Genomic DNA, 24981 nt, shown 5'->3' with positions numbered 1-24981 from the left:
CTTAATTAGTTGAATATATTAAATAATTGAAGTTTATTTTTAACTAGAAAAGTTTGGAATTATACAATAAAATGCCAAAATGAAAAAAGTACCTTAAAATTAACTGGAACTCAAGATTCTACAACATAAATTCTTATAACTTTCAAGTCTTTATAAATTTGTTATTTACAAGATTTCTTTTGTATGAAAATAGGAAAATTTTTTTAATAAGTAATGAATTAATAATTCTAAAAAATAGTACTTAGAATTTGGAATAAATCCAAAGTTTCTGTATACTCTACAAAGTCATAGAGAAAATCTATGTTGTTGCGAATTACAGAAGCAAATCCATTATTTTATTTAATTACACAAAACAAATGAACGAAACTCATTTCGTTCAGATTGTGTTAGTCAATTTAAGCAAAATGGCAATGTTAAATCCTAATGTAAACATTTTTCCATTGACTTTGATTTTTGGAGTTAGTTATTGACACACTATTCATAACCTGGTAATTTGTTGATATTTTAATTTTCTTACTGATACACATACTGGATAATGAAATTATGTTAAATTAAAAACAATTAATCTCATTTATTGAAATAGTTAATGGTAATATATGAGTAGTTTTTTAACTACTTTATTAATTTAATTTCATCAAGTACAATTTCAAATTACATTATAATGCTTAAAATTTCATCCTTCATAATGAGATGTTTTTGTTTTCATATCAAAATATGATTTTTAAAATCCGATCTATTTGTCAATAAGATAAAAAGAAAAGAAGCATTCAATTTTTAAGGAAAAGTGGCACAAAGTTAACTGTGAAACTGCATGACCTTAGTTATTCATGAATATTTTTAATAAGATATTTCAATTCATTATCTACAACAAATTTGATATAAAAGTCAAATAATGTGTAGAAATATTAAAAGTGAAGTATTGAATTTCATTTGTTTAGTATAACATATTACTCAGTTGGTTTTAGTGATGCAACATAGTAGAGATTTAATTTACGTAACAGAACTATAATTTAAACATAAATGAATAATACGTAATATAAATAATTTATAAATAATGTCGTTAATGTTCGCACATTGTATAATTTACAATTTTGCATCAATGGCAAAACAATGAATTTTTAATTATTTTATTACAAATATCATTATTAATGAAATCATTGTAGGTTACATGATATGGACGTTTAATCCATAATCCAATTTTTAACAAGAAAATGATTCATTAAAAATAAAAATATATCTTACAAAATAAATTAAAAAAGGCCCTAACGCTGCTTTAAAATACTAATGAAAGCCAATATTAGCGTTTGAAGAAACGTGACCTTGGCTGCATTTCGTTACATTGTTTTTTACGCGAAACAAAGCGGCACTTTTTAACATAATTATAAATTTTGGTCTTCGATACACAAATCAACAAAATCAAACGTTCACTTTATAAAGCATAATATTTTCGAAAAATAACGTCCTTATTTACACGATAATAAGATTCGCACGGCGGATGATTAAATTATACCGCCATAAATATGATAAACATATATGCACCAATAAACGCATTACACTCGAATAAGCAAAAAGTACTAATGCAATGAGGCCAGATGATCCGAAACATAATCGACATTCACACTTGTTCAAATGTTAGCTAACTAAAAATTGAAAACCGCTGATTTATCCGGTGTATAAGAATAAATCTACTATGAAAACAAAAGGAGAGGAAAGGAAGTAATAAACACAAAATTGCATTTTCATTAGGCTTGACTAACCGTTTCGAGGTACTATCTTAAATCATCTAGTTAAAGCGCAGTCTCGAGAGTCGGGGCGCTTGGGCTACGCGTGACGGGTCCGACGTCTATCTGTACAAGTGTTTCGGATGCTTTGTTACGCTGGATGTTCTGTTGGGGTGATTCTGAGCGCGCTCGAAAACGCCTCCCGTAGAGGTCTTTGGGCGCAGCTGGACTTGCGAGGAATTGCGCCCTGGCTAGTTGATTGCTCATCCTGCGACTCTCGAACGCTTTAATGGGGCTACTCAGCTCGTCCGTAGAAGCCGACCGTTTGGCCTCAACAGCCTGTAACCGATTTTCTAGTTCCTTCTCAGATTTGCCGAGTCGCTGGGGTATGCCGTCTATTTCCAGCTGACGACGCACGGAAACGGTATCTGGAATAAGTCTTTGACTTGGTACCGGAGTCTCCGGCGAGGAATTCATGGCCTTTTCTTCCGCGGCTGCGTCCTCAATTATCGTCGACGAAAGGACGTCCGTGCGTGGCGTCTGGAACCTCCAAGCCGACCGCGGACTCAGGACCTTTGTCAATGCTGTCTGCTGTCCGAGCTTCGACGAGCACTGATGCTGCTGCTGTTGAGGTTGCTGCTGAGACTCTTGGCACTGCTGTCGCGTGAGTTTCAGCTGTTCTGCTGCCGAGATCCTCGTGGGACCAGTCTTAATACTCTGCTGGAGCAGAAGTCGTTTGAAATCCATGCGCGACGTCGTCGATGGCGACACGATAGTCTTTGGAATCTGAAATGGAGTCGTTAATTAATAGCGATTTTGACTTTCTGTCGCACAAGCAGAATTTTTCCTTTGCGATGATTTTAAATTTAATGAGTTTTGCCGTAGCAGATGAAAACAGTATTTTTATTATTTAAGGAGCGGGTGCTTTTCTTTTTTTGCGAGATATTTTGTCGTATATTTTACAATTTGTTTACGAGATTACAATTTATCTAAATGGAATTGCTTCACCATGAACACGAGCTTCTTAAAGAAACTCGATAAATAGGTAAGTAAATGTAAATGCAGCCCAGAGCTATAAAATATTCGGTGTTTGTTAAGTTATCAAATATGTTTGAATAAGCTTTATTAAAATCGAATAAATTTCTCGTTAATAGGGTAGTACAGTGACTAATTTTTGTCATTATACATTGGACATGATTTGAAATTCGATAAAAATAATCGTGCTACGATAACAATGACCAAATATTGTATTGTTTCGAATTACCATAGTCCGTGGAAATGAACATTGCTCGTGAAAATTTTCGTTTGCTATTACGAATGACTTTATAAAAATTACTTTATAAAATTAAACTTTATAACTTTCCCTTTATAAAACGAAATTTGCATTTCGCCTATTGAAAAAGCTATTCGGAAAACAGGAGGCGTCTATTCATCGGGGCGACCAGAGTGTATTTCTAAGTCCACGATCAAAGCCTCGCACACTATTGACCAATACTGGCGCCCGCGAAATTGATAATTCTACTAGTGGCCAAAGTCCGGCTCAAGAGCTCACCTCGGGTAGCTTCTGCGACTCGGGACTCCAGCTGTGCCGCGTCCCGATGGTATGTTGCTGTCCCTTGATGAGGGAGGTGAGAGAGCAAACGGGCGAGAGGCTCTCGGGATCGTCGCGGATGTTGAGTCGCCGCTTGGACTTGTGAATAGCCGCAAAAAGCTCTTCGTTAGACATGGTGCTTTTTATGGGCGAGAGGACGAGGCCTGTGGGCGTGCTCCTGCCCGAGTCGCAGGGAGGTGAGGACAGCAGCTGCGTCTCCGAGGTCGCGTGGCGCAGGATACTCGGGTTTGGGGAAGCGCACCTCTGAGTTTGCAAGGCGAGTCGCTCGACGACGGTGGTGGTGGCGCGGCTCGTTGGTGTTGACGACTTGAAGCCGTTGGAACGCCCTGGGCCAATCGGCGACAGCGGTGCCAACTTAAGGTTATCCTGGATCGGTGAAGCGAGAAGGCGGTAACCCAGTGCTGACAGTCCGAGCGGTGAAGCGAATCTGCAATAAAGTGAATTAGTCAATTAAGGGCGTTCGAGGGCCGTGGACGGATGTACACTTGTTCGAATACGTTAACTAAGATATGCTGGAAGGGGCACGGTACTCACCTGTTTTTAACGTCCACTGGTGTATGCCTCTGCTGCTCTTGAGCCGCAAGCTTGCACGACGCTTCGAATTGTTCGAGATTCTTTTGGTTGAGATCGAGCTTGTACCTCGCCTCGAGCTGCTCGAGGTTTTTGCTATTAACGTCGGATTGGCCGTACTGTTGATCGATGAGTCTTTCAGCGGAGTCAGACTTTTGGCCCTGCCTGGCGAGCATGTGCATAGCGCTGGGCGGTCCGCGTGTCAGACCCCTGGTTATGTCGGGTGTAATGCTCCTTGGTGGGTCGACGACGATTTCACGACTGGGCCTCCTGCTGGGGAGGGTGTAAAATCGTTGCTGGTTCTTTTGGCAATTCTGGAATTGGTGCGCGTACTTCCTTTCATTTTCTGCATGATTCGAGTAGTTTTGATGCTGACAGTGATTGTCAAGATTGCTTTTCTTGTAAATGAACTGCAAGTAGGGTTCGGGCAAGTTATGAATGCCGGGTGATTTCCGATGGTGCTGGTAGGTTTGATGATTATACTGTTGGTGATTATTGGCCGGTAAATTTTTATTTCCATGATGGCTCGGTGTCGATTCATGCTGTTGGAAGCGATTATCATAGACGACTTGGTTTGGATAATCCTCGTGAAGCTTCGGGACATGGGGGGGTCCGATATACGGCGGTGGCTGTTGCTGTTTTTGTTGCTGTTGTTGCTGCTGAGAATATGCCGAGGACGAGACCGGCTCGTTTGGCTGGATCGCGAGAAATGTATTATCTGCAACAGAGGATGAGAGAACTTACAATCGAACACTTTCTATTCTGCACTTGAAGTTATTACTTTCTAAGAATATTGTAATAATGAATGCTTGTGAATCGTTTTTGCAGAGTCAAGTCCAACGACTTAATTTATAAACACTAATCACGCTGTTTTGTAAATTTTTTATTTTGCAGGGCATTGGATGATTTCATGTACCGAAATAAAAAAAGTTTGGCATTTACTTAAAACCTACGTAAAATGTAAATTTAATATTTACTTAAAACGATGATCTTCCCGTATCAACAATTTATTTCCTATATTCATAAAGTTCATATTTATATACGACTGTCATTTTCCTATTTAACCTATTTATTTTATATTTCCTATGTAAATGAATTTTGATAACAAGTAAATTTAAGAATTACGATCCACATAAAGAGTGATATCTGTAAATTGCATACGCTTTATTAAGTTTTGTATTGCTTGTAAAACTAATACGAACGTTTAGCTTAATAATCAAAATTATGATCGTTGATTTTGTATCATCATTTTTCTATTTAATTGATTAAAAATGGTTAGGTTAAATAGTTAGTAATTCTTTTCAGTCGTGTTAGGAGACAACAATTGCAAGCTTCGTCATGCCTGAAGATTAAATTTAGTAAGCAATCATCTTGCAAAAGCATCAACAATCTACTAATTATTATTTCAATTAATACCCAAGTTCAATTGCGAAAGACCATAAATAATGTAAAAAAAAAGAAACCAGTAACTTCCTTCGAAATTGAACTAAATATTTTCTTTACGGATACATGCATGAAATGAGAAAAAAATGTACTCACCGAGCATGTGGTATGCAACTATGATAGATGAGAGTTACTATATGAAGGTGCTGCACTCGAGAATGGATGCATTGGTGTAATATTTTCATACCAAATGTGTCTACAGTTTATGCCGTACAAAAGTTACACACAAAATTATAAAAAATAAAAACACACAAAAAAGAAACAAAAAAAGTGTCAAAGTTCGATTGAGACACAAACTGGTGAAATTCTATAGTAACCATGTATCATTATAATTTTTAATTTAGTATCAAACAAAATGCTAGCTATGTGAAAAATTTAGTTTTACAAACCGGTCTGGCAAAAGCTTATACGTACTTTCACAAAAATGTAACACGAATTTATATGACAATTTTTAACAAACATTTGTTAATGTAATTTTTTACATCATTTACATGCACTAAATAAACTGCTATTTATTAATAATTTTTTTATCAATAATCTCTTCAAACATTTCAAGTATTTTAAGATATTTGACAATGACAAATCATTTAAGCAATTACGTAATAAATTACTTACTTCGAAACGATTAACGCGTAATATTTTCATTTTTTAATTCAGAGTTAAGTTAAGTCAATCTTTGTTAGTAAAATTTCGAAAAAAAATTTCACCAGACTCTTAACTACAAACCTGTCAAGCCAAATTTCTTACGCGAAAGTAAATTTTACTCGTGCATGACAAAAAATTGTTTCCAAATGTTTAAAATTTCAAAAAGAAAAATAATTAAAAATGCAAAGGAAACGAAATATTTATTTTGCTTTTCTTAATAGCTGTGCAGTGTGCAAATGTGTAATGAGAAGTGCGAGAGATTCTTAAAAACAAAAAATATGAATAAAACACAGATGCGATTCTCTCTTTAATTATGAAAGCTATTCACATACATTTGCCAATAATAAAAATAATAATATTAATAATATAATATTAATTTTCATAATGAATATAATAAAAATAAAGTAATTTAGTGATAATAAATAGTAAGTTCATTACATTTTATTTAATGACATCATAAACGTTTTAGTTATATTTATACAATGAAATATGTACAAATAAAAAATAACAATAAATTATATACAATCTTACATTATTAAGTGCGCTAAAAAAGTAAAAAAATTAAATATAAAGAGGCGTAGAAAAAGAAAAATTTTGGAAACTTAAATAATAAATCACACGTGTACAACATGTGTACTGAACGTATAAAATCTTCCCTACCCGTGTTGTAAGTGTACGTCCTTAAGATGTGCTATCATTTCAATCAAAATCAAATATGGATGAATTATTTTTCTGCACAAATAAATATCCTTTAGAACTTACAGTTTATTTTTCTGACTGTTATAAATATTATATTATATAAATATTTATAATCGCAAAACAACAGTCTATGTATTAAACAGAATGTAGCAATCGTCATTATTATTATTTCAAAAATACTTTTCAATTAATGATTAACCATGTAAACCAAGCCATGAAAAAAAAAATTGTTTGCTTCGGGAACTTTGTTGCAAATTTGTAATAACGTTTAAAAAGATCCTGAAGAAGTTAGTCGAGTGTTAGTCATTCCAACATCCGCAGACCAGACTTACAACGCGAGGCGAGCACTACAAATGCACAATTAATTTTCATTCGTCGTTTTATTTCTTAATTAACGAAACAACAACAAAATTAACAACAACAACTAAGATTACTCTATCGTTTTCACGTGCGACAAGGACAGCGACCAACACTGGGTTAATAATTACGGCTGACTTAATTACTTTATGTACTTTTGATTTCATTTTTACAAACTTATAAAGCGTATTTACAATTTATATTTTACAAAAAATAGTTCTCTGAACATTAAATGAAATACTCATTTTTATTATCTTACAATAGTATAAACGTTTTTATCTAATTTATGCTTATTTAAAAAATAATTTGCAATATATAAAATAAATATTTCATTTAAAATTTTTATTCTATTTAGAATATATAACTATGAAAGATATTAGATCAGAATACTTTAATTCCAGAGATAAAATGTATGGTTTATTGCGTTTTTGTCCTCAAAGTTTTGCTTCGATTTAGGTTTGCTTATATTATATTCGTAGTACTTATTAATCACTCATTCAACTGGAAGGAGAACTTATTTAAACTGATTTTTCATTTTACTTTTTGTAGATTTTCACTACTCAAAGTATATTCACTTCAAATATTTATCTACAATTTATAGTAAAAACTGTGATTAATCAAGTATTCATTAATTATAATCGATTCTATCTATAAAATGATAATTCTATCATAAAAGAATCAATGGATAGCATGTAACATTTATTAGTCATTGGATAATGTACTTGATTTAGTGGAAATGATCTAAAAGCAAATTTCAAACACGATTCTTTTAAGGACATCATCTCATTTATTCATTAAACAATATATTTTTAATGCATGAAAAAAAAATATTTATAAAATTTATACATTTAAATAGGTGTAATTAAACAATTATGAACTTTATAATTTAGAAACATAAATAGTATTATACAATAATCGAGAAATTAATAGCACTTTTTTTTAATCATAATTGATTTACCAATTAATTAAATTATAAAGATTTTTTCTCTTATATAAAAAAAATATTCTAAATTAATTTATAATATCAATAAGATAGTATTAGTAGTCAAGTTGATGTTCTAAATTTTAATTATTTTTTGTAATTTGATCATATTTATGAATACAAAATTTTAATTGAAATATAAACGAATGCATAGAAAATTTGGACAAAGTGTATAAAAAATACACATAAATGAAATACATTTTTGAATTTTCCAATAAATTATCAATATTATTAACACTAAAACCATACAACATAATTTTCAATTGGTGTTGCTCTTTCTGTCCTTTTTAGCAATAGCCAAAAAATATCTTGTGCTTTATTTAAATTGAATTTTAAAAGTGCAAGTTAAAGAGAAAATATACATAATGCTTTTCTATGTGACAAATGTGTATACAATTAATTACAAGTAAAATTCAATTATATTTGTCAAATAAAGAATATAATATTAAATATAGCTCTTATTTGTTGTTTTACTTTCTCTAATCAATAATGTCAATTGTTAATTAATGAGTAAATATTTGATTTAATATAATATTGATTTGATAATTTGAGAAAAACCTAATATATTTCATGAAATAAGTTCGTGAAATAATTGCTTTATATTCAGAAATTCAAGATCAGCAACTGATTCATTTGATCTACTCTCAATTAAAATTAAAAATACAAACAAATTATTCATCCAGCTTATAAATTAGTACATAGGGTTAAAGTGCGTTAAGGAAAGGGCGTATATGCACATTATAGGATCTAGTTTACAATGCTTAACATTTTTAAACTCTTGCAGATTGTTTTCATTTTTAATAAGTACAAATTGTCATAGTATAAAATAAAGTACGACAAGAAATAATAATCTAATACTGCTCCAAGATCTGAAAATGTCAGACTTTATATAATTTTATGTATCAAAATTATGTTTATAAATAAAGTGATTATAAAAATCTAAGTAAATATCAATTCAGTTACGTAAATCATAATACACTTTTTGAGGTGGGAAGAAAAAATCTTATATTGTCTTATTTAAAAAAAGTCCAAACTATAATTCCCAATTTTCTAGTCCCCATCCTTTAGCCTATACGAATAAAGAATTTTCTATGAAAATATTAAAAACAAACTTCTTCATTTAGCTTATCAAAACGAAATAACATGTTCTTCCTCATTCAGATTAATAAAACAATGTTACAGAACGTATAATCAAGCTAAATTGAAATGTAAGGACTTATATCTAGTTTTGCAATTTTTAGGTATGTTACATTTTTATCAAGCGATTAATTTCGAGCTATTATACAAAATATTTCATTCGTACACAAAATATTTTAAATTAAAGTAAATATTCTTTAAATACATTGAATTAAAAAATTAAATAATAATTTGTTGTCCCTTTAAAAAAAGATAATACAATAAATTTCTCATTAATTAAAAAAAATATATTATTTTTGTTTCAAATAAATTTTAAATAATCGAACGAGCTCTCGGATTATATAGCGATACAAGATGATGATTTAATCATTGTTCTCTTTAGTTGCATTTCGCTCCACTTTTGTAATCGGATTTCGCAAGATGTTTAATGCTTAACTTTTTTGTGAATATATGAGGTGCAGAGGAAGGTTGAAAAAATTAAATTAATAAAATTTTATTGAACAAAAATATGAATCAAATACTGTTCAATTGTAAATTACATGGCGCGTAGAAAAAACAATACCTTTTCTTGAAAGACCTTGCTCTTTAACGAACATTATCTGTATAATAAATTTTTTGAAAAATATGATTCTGTTTTATACACAACATTGTAAGTTTTTCTTTGTTTGTTATTATGACCATTTATTACAAGTATTATTTTGTTAAATTAAGACTCGTTTCATATTATATAATAAGATTAATAAGATTATAATAAGATATAATCATATCTTTTATCGGACTTTTATGATTAAATTAAAAAAATTCTTGATACTAATAATCAAAATTTTTAATGATCTTTTTTAGATGATAAACATTTTTATTAAGTAAAAATAACGAATATATGTGTGTGTGTGTGTGTGTGTGTGTGTGTGTGTGTGTGCGTGTGTGTGTTATATCGAATAATTCAAATTAGATTCGTGTTGTCGATCGTCTGAGAATTTAAACAACGTATTTGAGAGGTAATTTTGACATTTGAATTTTGGTTTTATGTTTCGATATTTTTATTTATCAAAGCTGTTGTAATTAATACAAATAACATAAATTAATTAAAATGGAATATCAATCTTACCCGATACATTAGTATTATTCAATTATTTTATAAACAAACTTATCGTTCGTATGTACATATGTATTGGTATTTTAGTCTAAAGAATAATAAAATATTTTAATATTATAAAAATAACCTATATTTATTATTATTAAAATTTTTATTGTTATCAGTGTTATTATTATTGTTGTCGTTATTATAGTTGCTATTTATAAAGTAAATTTTTTAAAATTTACTAAGAAAACAATCAGGGTACAAGTAAGTTTACTTAATAATTACAATACGTATACTTTATTGAAAATCCAGATTTTTTCCTATAATCATTAATTAATGACGATAAGAATAAAAAAAAATAAATAGACATTGAAACTCGATACTATACTCGCAAAGATATCAATGTTTTGGCATTAAAGAAATTTATGCCAACAATTTATTTTATAAATATCGAAATGAAGTCTTTTAACATTAATTTCAACACATATCTTGTTATAAAAATGGTATTAATTTAAGCAAAGAGTAAAAATATTACAAGTAGAATACTTTAGACGACCCGATAACTTGGCGTAATCGGGTACGATAAAAATTGGATAACTATGCTTGGAAAACATCTCTGGTAAGTATTTGCATTTTTTATTTTCATTTATTTTCCTTGTTACGAGCATATCTAATGATGATCTTGTTGATTATATTAGCACTTTAACTATATTAACATAATTTTATTTTGTTTATCTGAATTACGAAATAGCAAGATTAGAGTAGAAGACATTTAAGTCAATGTATTTCCGATCTGGGTGTAAAAAGTATGTCACATATTCATGAAAATACATGGTCATTTTTTATTTCTATTCTCTATTTATGTTTATAATATATTTTTAATTTTCAATATTTTTCAAATTGAGCTTTCCAAAATAATTTATAAGATGAATGTTATACAGAACGTTATAATTATGTCACTTCATCATTCAATTATCGAATGATACCATAGTAACAAAATAATATAACATTTATTTTACATTGTAAAATAATAAAGAAGAAGAAATAAACATTATTTTAAAAATTATTGTTTCGTTTATTTGTGAAAAAACTAGTTTCCCATGAAATATTAATATGTTTATATAAAAATATAATAATGTAATACAAATATTTATGTGAATCGGTTTTATATTTTAAAAATATTTAATCATAACTTATCAAGATTTTAAGTATAAAAACAGTGGATACCGTGTTAAATAATTAATTTTTAAATAATTCTATAAAATATTCAAACTACAAATGAAATTATTTTCTATATTGAGACTCTGATAAATATTTTTTAAACATTCATTCAAAGATTTTGTATTTGGATCGTTTTTACTTTCAAGAGCAAATAAAATTTTTAAAAATGCAGATATTAAAATAAAAACAATTAATCATATTTTTTATGAAGAATTTAAGAATAGAATTAAATATCGAAAGGATTGTCGTAATATTTAAATCAAACTTTTTCATAAAAAATAATAAAAATAAAAAATTTTATTACTTGACGCGATATTGTAGGTAGGCCTTTATACAAAAATATCTTTTAATTTTAATATAAAATCCTTATTAGTAATAATCTATATCTGTTTTTTAAATTTATATTTACACGATAATATATATTTAAATGTATGTATATGTATTTCAATGTTCTGTGGTTTGTTAGTAAGATCATTTTTTCTCAATTTGTTATTAATCAAGTAATATATTTTTAGATAATAAACAATACTTCTATATCGTTGTCAAACACAATGAATTCCCCAAATCCACTTATCATATGTATAGTAAATTGCACATTTAATGTAGTCATATAAAGTCACATTTATTGTGAACGTGTATTATCAATATATTTTATTATTTTAGTATGTTAGTATTATGTAAATAAGTAATGAGTTTGCATTCCTTGTATTCCAGATCAGACAAATAGTCTCAAAATAAATGACTTTACCTGATTTATTTTGTTTATATTTATATATATGTATATATATATATATATATATATATATATATATATATATATTTATATTAATCTACGTTCTTGATAATTAGACGATTTCGTAAGATCGAAACTCACAATCATCCTATGTTTCTAGTAAACTGTTGTTTGCATCTTCAAGAGCAATTAAATAGTAATAATTAAAAGTAAGTGATAAGCATATCAAAGTGTTTTATTACATTGTTATTTTATGTATGTAATAATAATATATGTAACATATATTATTCGGTGCACGATGGTAATACTATAAAACTTATATGTAAATGAGGGAGATGAAAATTTAAATCTTTCGTTGAACGATGACAAGAATCATAATTATGACCAGACTTAATACAAGGCTTGATAAGAATTTTGAATTTTAAATATAAAAAATTGTATGATGAAAATAAATCGATGACGCATTAACAAAGAAGTTTTAGTCAATTTATAAAGATTTTCAATATTTTTATAATACTGCACAATACTATCGATGCTTTTCTATAAAAATAAAGTTTTATTTTTGTATACTGTTTAAATTTGCTTTTATCTTTTAGTTTTACTGAATGCATTTGAAAACAAATATGATTAATATTGCATTAATAATGTTATAAATCAGTTAAATAATAATAATAAGAATATTTTTTAATTAATCTATTATAGTAGTATATCGATATATCCTTATTAATTTTTATCAATAAATATGTGAAAACTATTTTAACTCAAATTAAGATTAAATAATCTTTGAATTCCTAATTATCTAGTGATGAAAATTATAAATTGATTTAAAATAAATAAAGACTTATGCGTATTATATGGGAAAAGTAATTTCGAAGAACACTAGCTCTTTAGAAATGAATATAAAATATTGTATTACTAATGTTTACCAAATTCCTAATATATTGAATTAAAAATTAAAATTGAAAAACAGGTAGTCATATGTGATCCGTTTATTGCATTAGATTGAAATGAATGGACGTAACATTACGATGTTTTTATTATTTCTTACTAAAATTTTCAAGTACCTATTTAATGCAGTAGCATATGTGTTAATAATGGCAACATTATTGATGATATTTATATGTGAGTTATAACAAATTGCATACTGAAAAAATGTTGGCTAATTGATTAGCCGTTCTTATATTACTATCTTTTATCGTTATTTGTGAATTACAAATTATGGTATTTTTATATGTTATAATCTGAATATTCACAAGCGAAATAATGATACATATAAATTAATATCATCAAAAATTCTTATTAACTTTTGAAGTTGAATTTCAATGAAAATGGCATATAAAATATAAAAATTCTTTGACTACAAAAATTTAAGCAGTCATATAGTATTTAAAATATATTTTCAACGTATATCTCACAATTAATAAATATTATTTTCCTGATAGCATGATTCATTGATGCTGTCACGCATCAATGAAATATTATGTATATGGAATATAGTTAAGAAGATCAAATTTTACATTTTATTTTTAGTTCCAGTCTTTGCTTCGGTCTTTTGGTATTTACTTACTAAATTTTAGCAAATATACATTTAACAAACCATCTAAGTTCATTTGAACCGCTGACACTCCAATACAAGGTACTTTTTACAAGTTTTATTATTTATAATTCAATAAAAATCAAAATTAATGAACAAATTATTTCTTAATAAGAATGTTTTGCATTTAACTAAATTTCTAACGAACTTCTAACGCTTATGAGATAAGAAAAATGCTTTAAAATTCTTAAAATGTAGAATAACTGACAAGTTCTAAGTTGTTCTTAATTCTGAGAAGGATCATGTTTATAAAGTCGATAAAAGTAATGTAAGAACAGTCCAAACATTTCTTAAGTTTTCCAGCTTATACAGATGCAGGACAATTCAATACGCGTGTGTCTTGTTTACGGACATGCACTAGTGGATCCTACATGGATATGTAAAGAAACTGGCTGAAAATTAGGACATTAGCTTGTTGATAATTATAAACATTTTTAATTAATTTTATATATCGGAAGCATATTTGGTTTAATACAATAAAATGTGATTATATCACAGTTATGACATATAAAATGATAAATAATTAGAGACTATTTGTTTTATATAAATTATCTTTCCATGAATTTTACATAGTTTTCGTACATCGGCAATTGATCGACAATTGAAAATATTGTACAGCAGCATCAGGTGTAACAAATAAAATATATAGAAATTATTAGATCACATATTTCGATACGAAATAATTAATTTCAATTTATCTGGCTATAAAAGAAATGTAAGATAAATATCCACTTTTAAGTATTTACGCTTGTACGCAATATAAAAAATACTGAAGACCATAATATTTATTATTTTTATCAAGCACTGTTAAACGAGAAGTGTTGATAAAAAATAAAGTATGTTAACGAACGTTTTAAAACAATGATTTTAATTCAAATTTGATCTATCTCTCTCTCTCTCTCTCTCTCTCTCTCTCTCTCTCTCTCTCTCTATAATATTTAAACCGTGAATTTTAAAAAATACTATTGTCGAATTATTATTTTTCTAATTTTAAATTATTGTCAACGAAAGGCAGGTAGTGGACTTGGAAAACTTTATTGAAGACTAATATAATTCATTCTCCAGTCAATTTTCAAATCAATCATCAACAATTTGTAAACTATTACTAATTATTTGTCAATGAAAAAAATTTAAAATCAAAATTATATTCGGAACGATTATAATTAAAATATCGTGGTAAAATTTTTTATAAAAACATAATCAAAAGTATTCGCTTATTGATGTAAGTGAAATGTCAAATGAGATCCTTCAAAACATAATAATATCTTCTGTAGAAATGTCTAACATTCAGTAATGTAAATAAATGCAGATACTAATTTCCAAAATGAATTTTCCCTATTTCAATTCTGAATAAAAACGAACAAATGGTTTACTAAAAAACATATGGAACGCGAATGATACTCAAAGCGGAAATGCATCAGTTGTATTTGAAATGTAGTCTGTAAAAGTTCAGAAACCAATGCACCATTAAATAAAATTGAACTTCCTTTCCATATCTCTTTTTTATCGAACCATTGCTGAGTAAACATTAATCGTTCTTAATTAAAGGCCCACTGTACTCTCCCTAGACGGAAAATTGTTTGCACAGCCGATCAAGTTATGAAGATTCGGTGGTTGACTTACTAGGTCGGCGCGTCGCCAAAAACAGCAGATGCCTCGCCAACATGTTACCAAGAGATCAAAAAATATGTGTTTGCTGAGAATGGACGAGAGCCCGTGACTACGACGATTCGCATGTACCGACTGCCGTTGAGTTGCGGCGACTATCTGTCTGCCGACATGATTCCCGCTCATCGTCAACATCCCCCACCTTCATCAAGGGCTTGAGTGCATACGTAATACAGAAGCTTTTTCCTTGTTTCGCGAGCGGGATAAGCAAAATTATAGTGGCTCACTCACTCACTCACTCTTTCTCGCTCTCTCTCTCTCTCTCTCTCTTTCTATTCACTTCCCCTCGAATCTGACGCAATAGTGATTGCTTGTTGGGTAATTAACCCACGACGGAAGATACCATTGCATTCAAGGGGTTACTGAACCCTGATTTGTTACTATTTTGAGTGAGGGTGAGTGATGTGATTGTTCACCGTATCCTTTGTCATTCACTAACATGAGGAGTAAATATGGAAAACGTTAGATTATATTCAATATAGAAAATTTATATCCTATTGAAACTACAGTAATTATTTTCAGTTTCGATTGGTATAGAAAATGGGGGCATCGTGTATGATATGCAGGTTGCTCGTGGAAAAGGTATTTATAATTTACAAACAGCAATGATTCTGAAAGTTATATAATCAATTATCCTTAAATATTCTTATGAGAAAGTATATTTTCAGATATAAAATCATGCTAGATAACCAAATCTAAAGCTAGTCTATTATAACTTATTGAATATCAATAAACAGTTACTTTTTCTTTAAGGCTGTATAATTAATCTTGCAACGATCAATGATTTGGATTGCTAAATACTACCACTTGCTTAACGTATTTCTCAGCGGAACTATATTTTAATTGAGTAATAGAAAGATGTATTTCAAAATCCTTAAAAATATACTTCAAAATAATAAATAATCATGGCATGAAATATGTATTGGCTATGTTTACAAAATTCCAGTCGAATGTTCTATTGATCCTGAAGCCACTATCCCAAAGACAAAGCCTGCTATTCATAATCGAAAGTGTAAGTGTGAAAGCGAACTTTGTAATATAAAATGTAGATAATTCTAATAAATTGCTTTCATTATTTGTGGTAGTACAGAAACATAGGTGCAATCGATATATTCAAATTTGCAGAATAACTCATAGCAAATTATGCAACAAATTAAAATTTTTAAATACTAATAGATTATATATATAGTACGCAATTATATAAATAGAATAATATTACAATATTCTGTACATATATTTTGTAATTGTTAGATTATAATCTAATGGATAAGAAAATTAAGGCCACGAATTTAGTTGAAATTTATCGGAGATTCACTGGGTTATTAGTAGCAAAGTATAGCTTCAAGTAATAAACATTATTCAGAGAAAAAAATTACCATTTGACTATTTAAAAAATATTGCTAATTTGCATGTAAATTGCAATTCGAAGATTCAAATAATTCTAAATTTATATTCAAGTCGAATTCTATAATATGACTATAAAGAAACCTTTTTTTCACCATCAAAGTTATAGTTATTAACTAAATGGCGTAATTTGATTCTGTATCTGATAAATTAATACTTCAAAGCTATCGCGCACATACGCCTTATTACTTGAATAAATTTTTTCAAAACAATTATAACTATCATAGTTCAACCATAGTTATATTCTTTGACACTTTTCATCGACATGCGAAAGAAAGAAAATTAACATTAAGGATAAAAATTATTAGGGGCCTATGTAATTTCTAGTAAAATAACTCAAAAATTTAAGCAGCAACAAGGAACTCTGCTGATGAAGAACTGGTTCTGGAATTATCTGAATCTCTCCATGAAACATTGATTCGCAACAAGACTATTCTTTCTAACGTAAAAGGTATATTAGCGTTAAAATAATACATATTTCATGTATGGGCAAATTGAGAAACTAGAAATAATATTAAAAATACTTTAAAATTGACAAAAAATGACGTTGATCTAAGATTAAAGTTAGAAAATAAAGATAAGCTCACTATACAAAAAAAAAAAAAAAATAAATAAATAAAAGTAGGTAGTTGTAAAGACATCATTGTAAGTTCAATATAAGCGACGCTACTACATAAAGAATTTTTTTCGTTCTATAAGGAAATATGTTCACTCTTCTTAAAACGAATTTAAGTGCAACGAGGACTAATCTGTACTTATTGTTAACAGATTAGATTAATTCATTTGCATTCGTAAATCCTAATGTATATTCTTTGATCTAATTATTCCTCTTTACTCTCTTCTACTTCTTTTCTATGGTATTTGTTCGCAATTTGATATTTTCACAATATCTGTAACCCAAATCTAATATATTTGATAGCTATCTTTAAATTGAGATCTTATTCGTAAATTGTGTATACTCTTTTGTCAGTTGGTATCGAAGCTAGAAACTACATAATATTAATTATTATACGAGAAATGATTAGGAAGGTTCAATATGATGCACAAGTTTCCGATGTCGTGTAATTCTGTAACAACGTGTAACAACTGTTTATCACTAGATGACAATCACGTATGGATGACATCATCACCAATAATTCGATCTATGCTTTCTTAAACAAATTTTTGAGAATAATTGTATATATATATATATATATATATATATATATATATATCCTTATGCAATACGAAGTAAACAAGATGAGTTCATTGAATTAATGATAAATGCTTGTTTTATTTTTGAATTTTATTATTTCGTCAACGTCAGAAAATAATTATAATTATGATTATGATTTATTAGTACTTTATATAAGTGAAAATACTTAAGTTGACTTTATTAAATAGTTCGAATAAATCATTTTACTACCAGTTGTTGACAATGCTTATTTTCTAAATCAGTAATTCTTCATATAATATTGTTATAATTTTGAAATCTACTAAACAATTTTAAAATATAAATAGGTATTAGTAAAAACTTCAATGAATTTCAGATGTTTAAATAGATCCAGATAATTTTCAACTTTAACATTAGATATATAAACCTTTTATGTTTTAAAATTTAAATAAATTAATTAATATTTATTTATTTATTTTTTAGCTTTCTTGATAACCATTGTTTGGGATTGAAATTTGCTTAAAATTCGGGATTAAAATTGGTTGGCAAGCATTTGAATTCCTCAGTAATGGATCAAGAACGTATTTAATACCACAAGTTGTTAAGTCTTTCTACGAGTCGTTAACTACGCTTCCGATATATTATTTTATCTCTGCGTATATCGTCCCTCAATTTTACAATAACAGGTTAATAATACATAACGCGAAGGACGTGATACTTGATATCAATTAGCCTCGGTTTGGCGCGATAATAATTAGAATTACATGGGATGATACACTTACGCAAATAGAATCGTTTATTTTTTGTATGTAATTACATTTTATTCTAATTTTATCGATCAAGCATATTTCAATAACATAAACTATTTCTTTCTACGCCTTCATCAACCGATGTCCAAGATAAGATAATTATTTCCTAATCTCCGAAAGATGATATATAACAGTTTAAATCTTTATAATCCCATTTGTCTTATTTCGGTAGCACAAAGGATGGTCAACTTTTTTCGATAAACATGTTATCTACTAATTACAATTTGATGAATAGAAACATTACCTGAATCATCATTATTTAAATCATCTGACGCTTTATCTACTTTTTAAATCTAAATTTTAAAGATACTATTTAAATCTAATATCAATATATATAGAAATTGTGTTTAATTTTTCATAAATATCTGAATAGATTAAATAGATATACGACATACTACATGAACTACTTTTGCCAAGTGGCACCAGATGATATCATGCTTATACTAATTATTGAACTTGCATTCAATAGATTCTGTGGATTTCTTTATTACATGCTGAAAAATGATTTTTTTATTTACTCCAGAATTTTTAACTTGATTAAAAATGCCACAATTATACAATAATTTCCATTATGGAAATTGAACAAAAATTCGAAATTAAAGATTAAAATTTTTAATACTTATTAAAATTGTTGGTTAACTTATTTATAAGAACTTAGAACAGTAAAGATTTTCTAAATCGCTTGTTTTAAAGGATATACTCAAAATAATAAGAGAAACCTTAACGCGACGATTTGAAACACAGAATGCAAATAATAATCAAATCAATAAAAGCGCTGATATTGTATTGCTTATCCAGTAATGATCTATTATTATAAGAGAAGAATTGAGAGTGCAATTAAAATTCAATGATGGGTAAAACTTGGATGTCATACTAGTTAACTTGATGATCTTGAAAAGGAAAAGAGAGACAATACTACACAATAAGTACATACAATAAGTAGATCTCAGTAAGTTAACTCAATATTAAATTTTGAAGCATTGAAATTTTTACTTAAAAAAAAAAATATTTTCTTAAAATTTTCAATATATTTTTCAATAAATCATATTTGTTTAAATTGACTGAAAAGTCGATCATTATTACATCTTGGACAGGAGTGTAATTAATAACTTAGATGTTCATAATGTAGTGTCAAATGACACATTTAATATATATTTTGATTCGATAAATATTAATATAATTCGATAATATTAAATTAACTTTATCTCTAACTAATTGTTTATTTTGTTATTAATTACATAATCTGTATACGTATACACAATTATAGCCAAATTTTAGTTAAAAACATTTGAGAAGTGCAAATGTAAAGCATTCATGAAAAAATAAAAAATTTAATTTTTTGAAAATTTCACGATTATATACTTTATAGGAATGCGATAATCTACTGTATAATACATTAGTAATAAATGAATAACGTAATGGAGGAAGAACATAGCGCAAAGAATTTCTTTGAGCTATCTGTTAACCTTGTTGAACGAACGTCGCTGGGGTTAACCGGATTCTTTTAACATAATCAGTAAGATAATACACTGGAAAATATACGACTTGCATCACTCAATGGAATTAAAGAAAATGAAAAAGAAACGAAAAGTGAAATAGAAGGATGATGATGAAGTTAATCTGGATCCTATTTTTCAATACTAATATTATACAGCTAAGAATGCAAATGTTTGTTAAATTTTTTGTTTGTATTGTACTTCATCTACAATATGGAATGAAAGATATGACATCTATAGTGTAATTTATACTGGAAAAAATTTGAACATTATTTATCATCGATTTGGTAATTTAGAACGATGCACAGTAATAAGAAATAGTTATTATACCGGCTTCCTATGTACATTTCTTCCTCAAATAAGTACAGATGAATAATAGTTGTTAAAAGTATCCTTTAAATAACGATTGACGTGGCCCATTAACAATCATAAAAAAAATAGCTAAAGGAAAGACACATAACCATATCAACAATATTCATTTTTACTATTCATTTTATCTGAAAAGCAAGCAAATTAGTGCTGTCAGTCAAGCAATTTCTAATATCAAAGTGGAATAAAAAGGAAAGTGAAAAATTAATTCTGAGAAACAAAGCTTGTTGAACGACACGTAAAATAGTAAAACAATAAGTGATAAGAAAGTGGAGATTAATGTAGTCGGACATTAATGTTTGTGTGCGTGCTTGTGCAAATGATAGGGGGGGTGGGGGGGTGACTTCGAAAGAAGGAAAGGAAAACTATGATTGAGAGTGTAGGAAGCCTGATAAAATTATCAGTATGCACAATGTACAACGGCAAGCGTGTGAAAACGTGACTATTATTGATCCGCAATTTATTCAGGGCGATATAAGCCCCTCTGAATAGTCATACATAAAAACATTTAATAAAAATGCAAACCTTATGTTTAGTAATGGATAAATAATAATATAAATGTAATTCAGTATCATTTGAATCAATTAATTTATTTAGTATGAAAATGAAACACCTTTATTGATTATTATCGGTTTAAAAAATGAAAGTTTAATTTATAACGTCTAATGATTAATTTAAGAACAAAAGTTAATATATCTTTTAATTATAAGTGAGTCTATTACACCTAACGAGATACATTTGTATTATAAATATCTTAATATTTTTATAAAATTGGATATCTTAATTTTAATATTCACTTATAAACGCAATTTTTTATTTAACTTAGTAAAAATAAAATTGATTGATGTTGTTAACTCGAGCATATAATAGTTTTCATCGAGTAAATTTCCTTCCTATTTTTCAATCATAGTATGTTTCTAATTAAACAGTATATGCACGAGATTACATTAAGAAAATCAATTATAAACGTATTGATGTACTTTATTACTATGATTAAATGTTACCATTTGATTAAAATCGTATGATGTAAACATTATTTATATTTAAACTTTCGTATTTATTTTTATAGATAAGAATATTCAGATAATACTAGAAATAATTTTTGTTCTGTAACTTTAAAGGATTATTCATTTCTTTGTTTCGGAATCTATTATTTGGTAATTTTTATTTAATATAGATATACTTCATCTTGTGTACAATCGTACTTAAGAATTTCTAAGAATGAAGCTATGAACTAATTAATTTCATACACTTTTAAACGTTATTAAGACATTTCTAAATACACCCTTCGTGTTCACAAATGCATTTGTAAGTAAATGCGATTTATTTTAAAAAGACAATCTAAATTTAAATTTCATAAATGGAAAATTAGTATTTAACAGCTTTTTGTGAGAAATATAGATAGAAATGTAATCCCACACGCAGACAAATACTTATGATGCACCAGATTAAATTAGATCAAAATAAGAATACCCAGGTCGAGCGACTATTATTACAATCTCTATCCAACATTGACTCAGCTTTCGCCGGTTGTTGAGGCATAATTAAAGCCACTTCTTCTACATTGTCTACAATTAGAATTAAATAGGTGCACGCGGTCAATCACCAGATTTCCGTGTCCGTGCCCGAATACTTCAAAACTCTGGTGGGTTCGAGGTCGATCGGCCGCGGTCTTGGACTCCTAGTTAACTGAAAACTGTTGACGCCTGCTGGCGTCTCCTCTGCATCCGAGACACTGGCTTCAGGCTCGGGGCTAGCAACACTCTCAGGGTAATTAATTCGCTCCTTTAGCAGGTCCTCCCTCAGCTCCTCCGAGGCCGTTCGAAAGATACGCTGGGCGTTTTTATCATATGTAACAGCTGAGGAATTGGAGGAGGAGCCACTGCCGAGCTTCTTTATGAACATGATTGGGCTATTAGCCATACGGTAACTTTCGCTACGCTTCAGCTTGCGTTCGACGCGGGGCGTTGTATCGGCAATCGGCGCCTCCTCAGACGAGTCTCTTGGACTCTCGGAGGGCTGAGACCGAGACTGGGGTTTAATTTCGGGCTCAACAAGCGGCAATCGTCTCGTGAGCTTGGGAGTATTACCGCTTTCACGCAGACTCGCCGGGTAGAGTCCGGCGTGGCCGGCTTTAATGCGAGGATTTGAGCGTAAACCCTTGCGCTCGAGGGAGTCACTAGGCTTGTGCGCTCGGAACCTGAGGCTCATGGGGTGCCGCGCGCGCAGCTTTCCCGTTTTCCCGTCCGCGGCTCTGGAATCAAGGCTTCTGATCTCGTCGCGGGGTGCTTTAGAGGTACGCGCGGTGCCGTTGACCCGTGGTTTGGTGCTCGTCAGCGACTTACGGAAACCGGTCGCTGTCTTACCTTCGCCGCCGCCCTGGACGTTGACATAAGCGCCTTGACGCTGACCGCCTGAAGTCAGGTTCGGTCCAACAACTGTCAATGGCGTCCGTATGTAGTCTGGGCTTGACGTGCGTTCCGGCGACTTGGTCGCCCGGATTATGATTTTGCCTGGCTGTTGTTGAGTTACGGAAATGTCGGAGTTTAGTCGCGCCTCACCGTCAACGGCACTCGTAGTCGTTCGTTGCACCGTCCGAGGCGTCACTTTGTTACGTCGCAGAAGTGGCGAGGAGGCCGGCGAGGATGCTCCTTCCTTAACAAACGGACCTGCAAGGATTAAGATGTGTTGTGTGAGTTTTATCAGTCCTCTTGCTATGGTGTACAAGTAATAGAAGAATTTTTGTTTCACAGGCCATTACTTTATATGTGTATCAAAATTGTAAAAATTTTTTATTAGAAACTTACGTAACCATTGAAAATCGACCGATACATTATAAAAAAGGTAATTAGATTAAAATAAAACAAAGATGCATTCTCTATTATAATGTTTAATCAATAATAAAAAAAAACACATAAACTTGTAACTATTTATGTTTATATGAACTGTTGCATTTTCAACATTAATGGTGTATTGTGCTATAATATGGTGGCCGCTATGTCGAACTAACATACGTACGGATAATCGTCCAGTTTATTTAGTGATACGCCCTACTCAATATGTTGTAATAGAATTGAATTTACATAATAAGAGTGCATATCCAATAATTATTAAACTTCACTTCAAAAGTTGAATAAGAACGATGCAAAGATATAAACATTCGCGTATATAGTTTATTTATTGGTGCAAACAATTTTTTCCGACTTTCGTACTATTATGGATATTTATATTATGATATTGAAACAAAAGCGTTTCAATGTTATATTAAATTACTATATTAAACTTAATTAAAGAAATACTGAAAATATCGTATTAGATAAAAAAAAGACGTTAATATTGTTAGCTATTTGAGGTCTACAAAGCTTGTTTACAATTATTGATTACATTGATGATAAATTATTTACCGTATAGGCGTTCAAAAATTGCATCGAACAATTCCAAGCAAAATAATCTGTTCATATTGGGTAGACGTATGGCTTTAAATGTGCGACCTACTATACCGACGACGCGGTCAGTAACACTAGCGATACCAATTATAATAACCGCAAATATTATATTCAATATTTCAATGTACCTGGGATGAAGGTCGTGTGGGCTCCCTTCCTCCTTTTCAGGCTGTCCGATGAATAGACTACCTTGCCCTCGGAGTCCAAGGTAACTCTGGCACCTTGGCGGCGCCTCTCAAGGGATGAGTCCTGCTTCTTTGGGAGCTCGCTGAGGCTCACGTACTCGGCATCGCGTTGGAAGAGGTCCGCGTTGGCATATGTGGCGGTTCTCGGCTGCCTCTTGTCGTTATTATTTCTCACGTCGGCAATGGTCACGTAGTCTCCAGCCTCGATTATCTGCTGCTGATGCAACGCCTCCTGGCTGTTCGGATTCGACTTTGACTGGTGTTTCCTGCCTGGTAGAACGCCGCGGAGCTTACCCAGGACACCGCTCAAAGGGCTGACTTTTGTAATCGGTACCGTAACTGCTGCAAGTCAGATTTAAGGCTTTATAAGAATATGAATAGATAATTCGTGAATAATGGTAATAAATTGAAAAAAATTCTTGAAATAGAGTATGAATACTACATGAAACGACGTAAAAGTAGTCGTTTTCACGTAAACTTACTTCCAATAAGTTCGTCGAATTTTTCAGTCTATAAAAATTATCGAAATATTTATCTTTATTATTTTACTATTTTAATATTAATAATTTTACCTTTAAAGTGTACGAACGGTGAAATGATGGATAAGACGCGCGTTTACTAAATAAACATACCACGAATTCAAGTACTATAAATTA

General features: G+C 29.8%; 1 protein-coding gene across 1 annotated transcript in view; it reads right to left on the bottom strand.

Annotated features, from left to right (window-relative positions):
• Positions 1 to 1168: 1168 nt before the first annotated feature.
• gukh (NHS actin remodeling regulator GUK-holder) overlaps positions 1169 to 24981 on the bottom strand; it is a 146801-nt gene continuing 122988 nt past the window's right edge. Inside the window, 5 exon segments of the mRNA XM_011504759.1 lie at positions 1169 to 2507; positions 3274 to 3760; positions 3868 to 4621; positions 23061 to 23363; positions 24269 to 24648. Coding sequence (XP_011503061.1) covers positions 1788 to 2507; positions 3274 to 3760; positions 3868 to 4621; positions 23061 to 23363; positions 24269 to 24648 — 2644 coding nt within the window. The 3' untranslated portion in view covers positions 1169 to 1787.

Source organism: Ceratosolen solmsi, unplaced genomic scaffold, assembly GCF_000503995.2.
Source record: "Ceratosolen solmsi marchali unplaced genomic scaffold, CerSol_1.0 scaffold10, whole genome shotgun sequence".
Lineage (NCBI taxonomy): Eukaryota > Metazoa > Arthropoda > Insecta > Hymenoptera > Agaonidae > Ceratosolen > Ceratosolen solmsi.
This window is presented reverse-complemented; position numbering and strand designations above follow the sequence as displayed.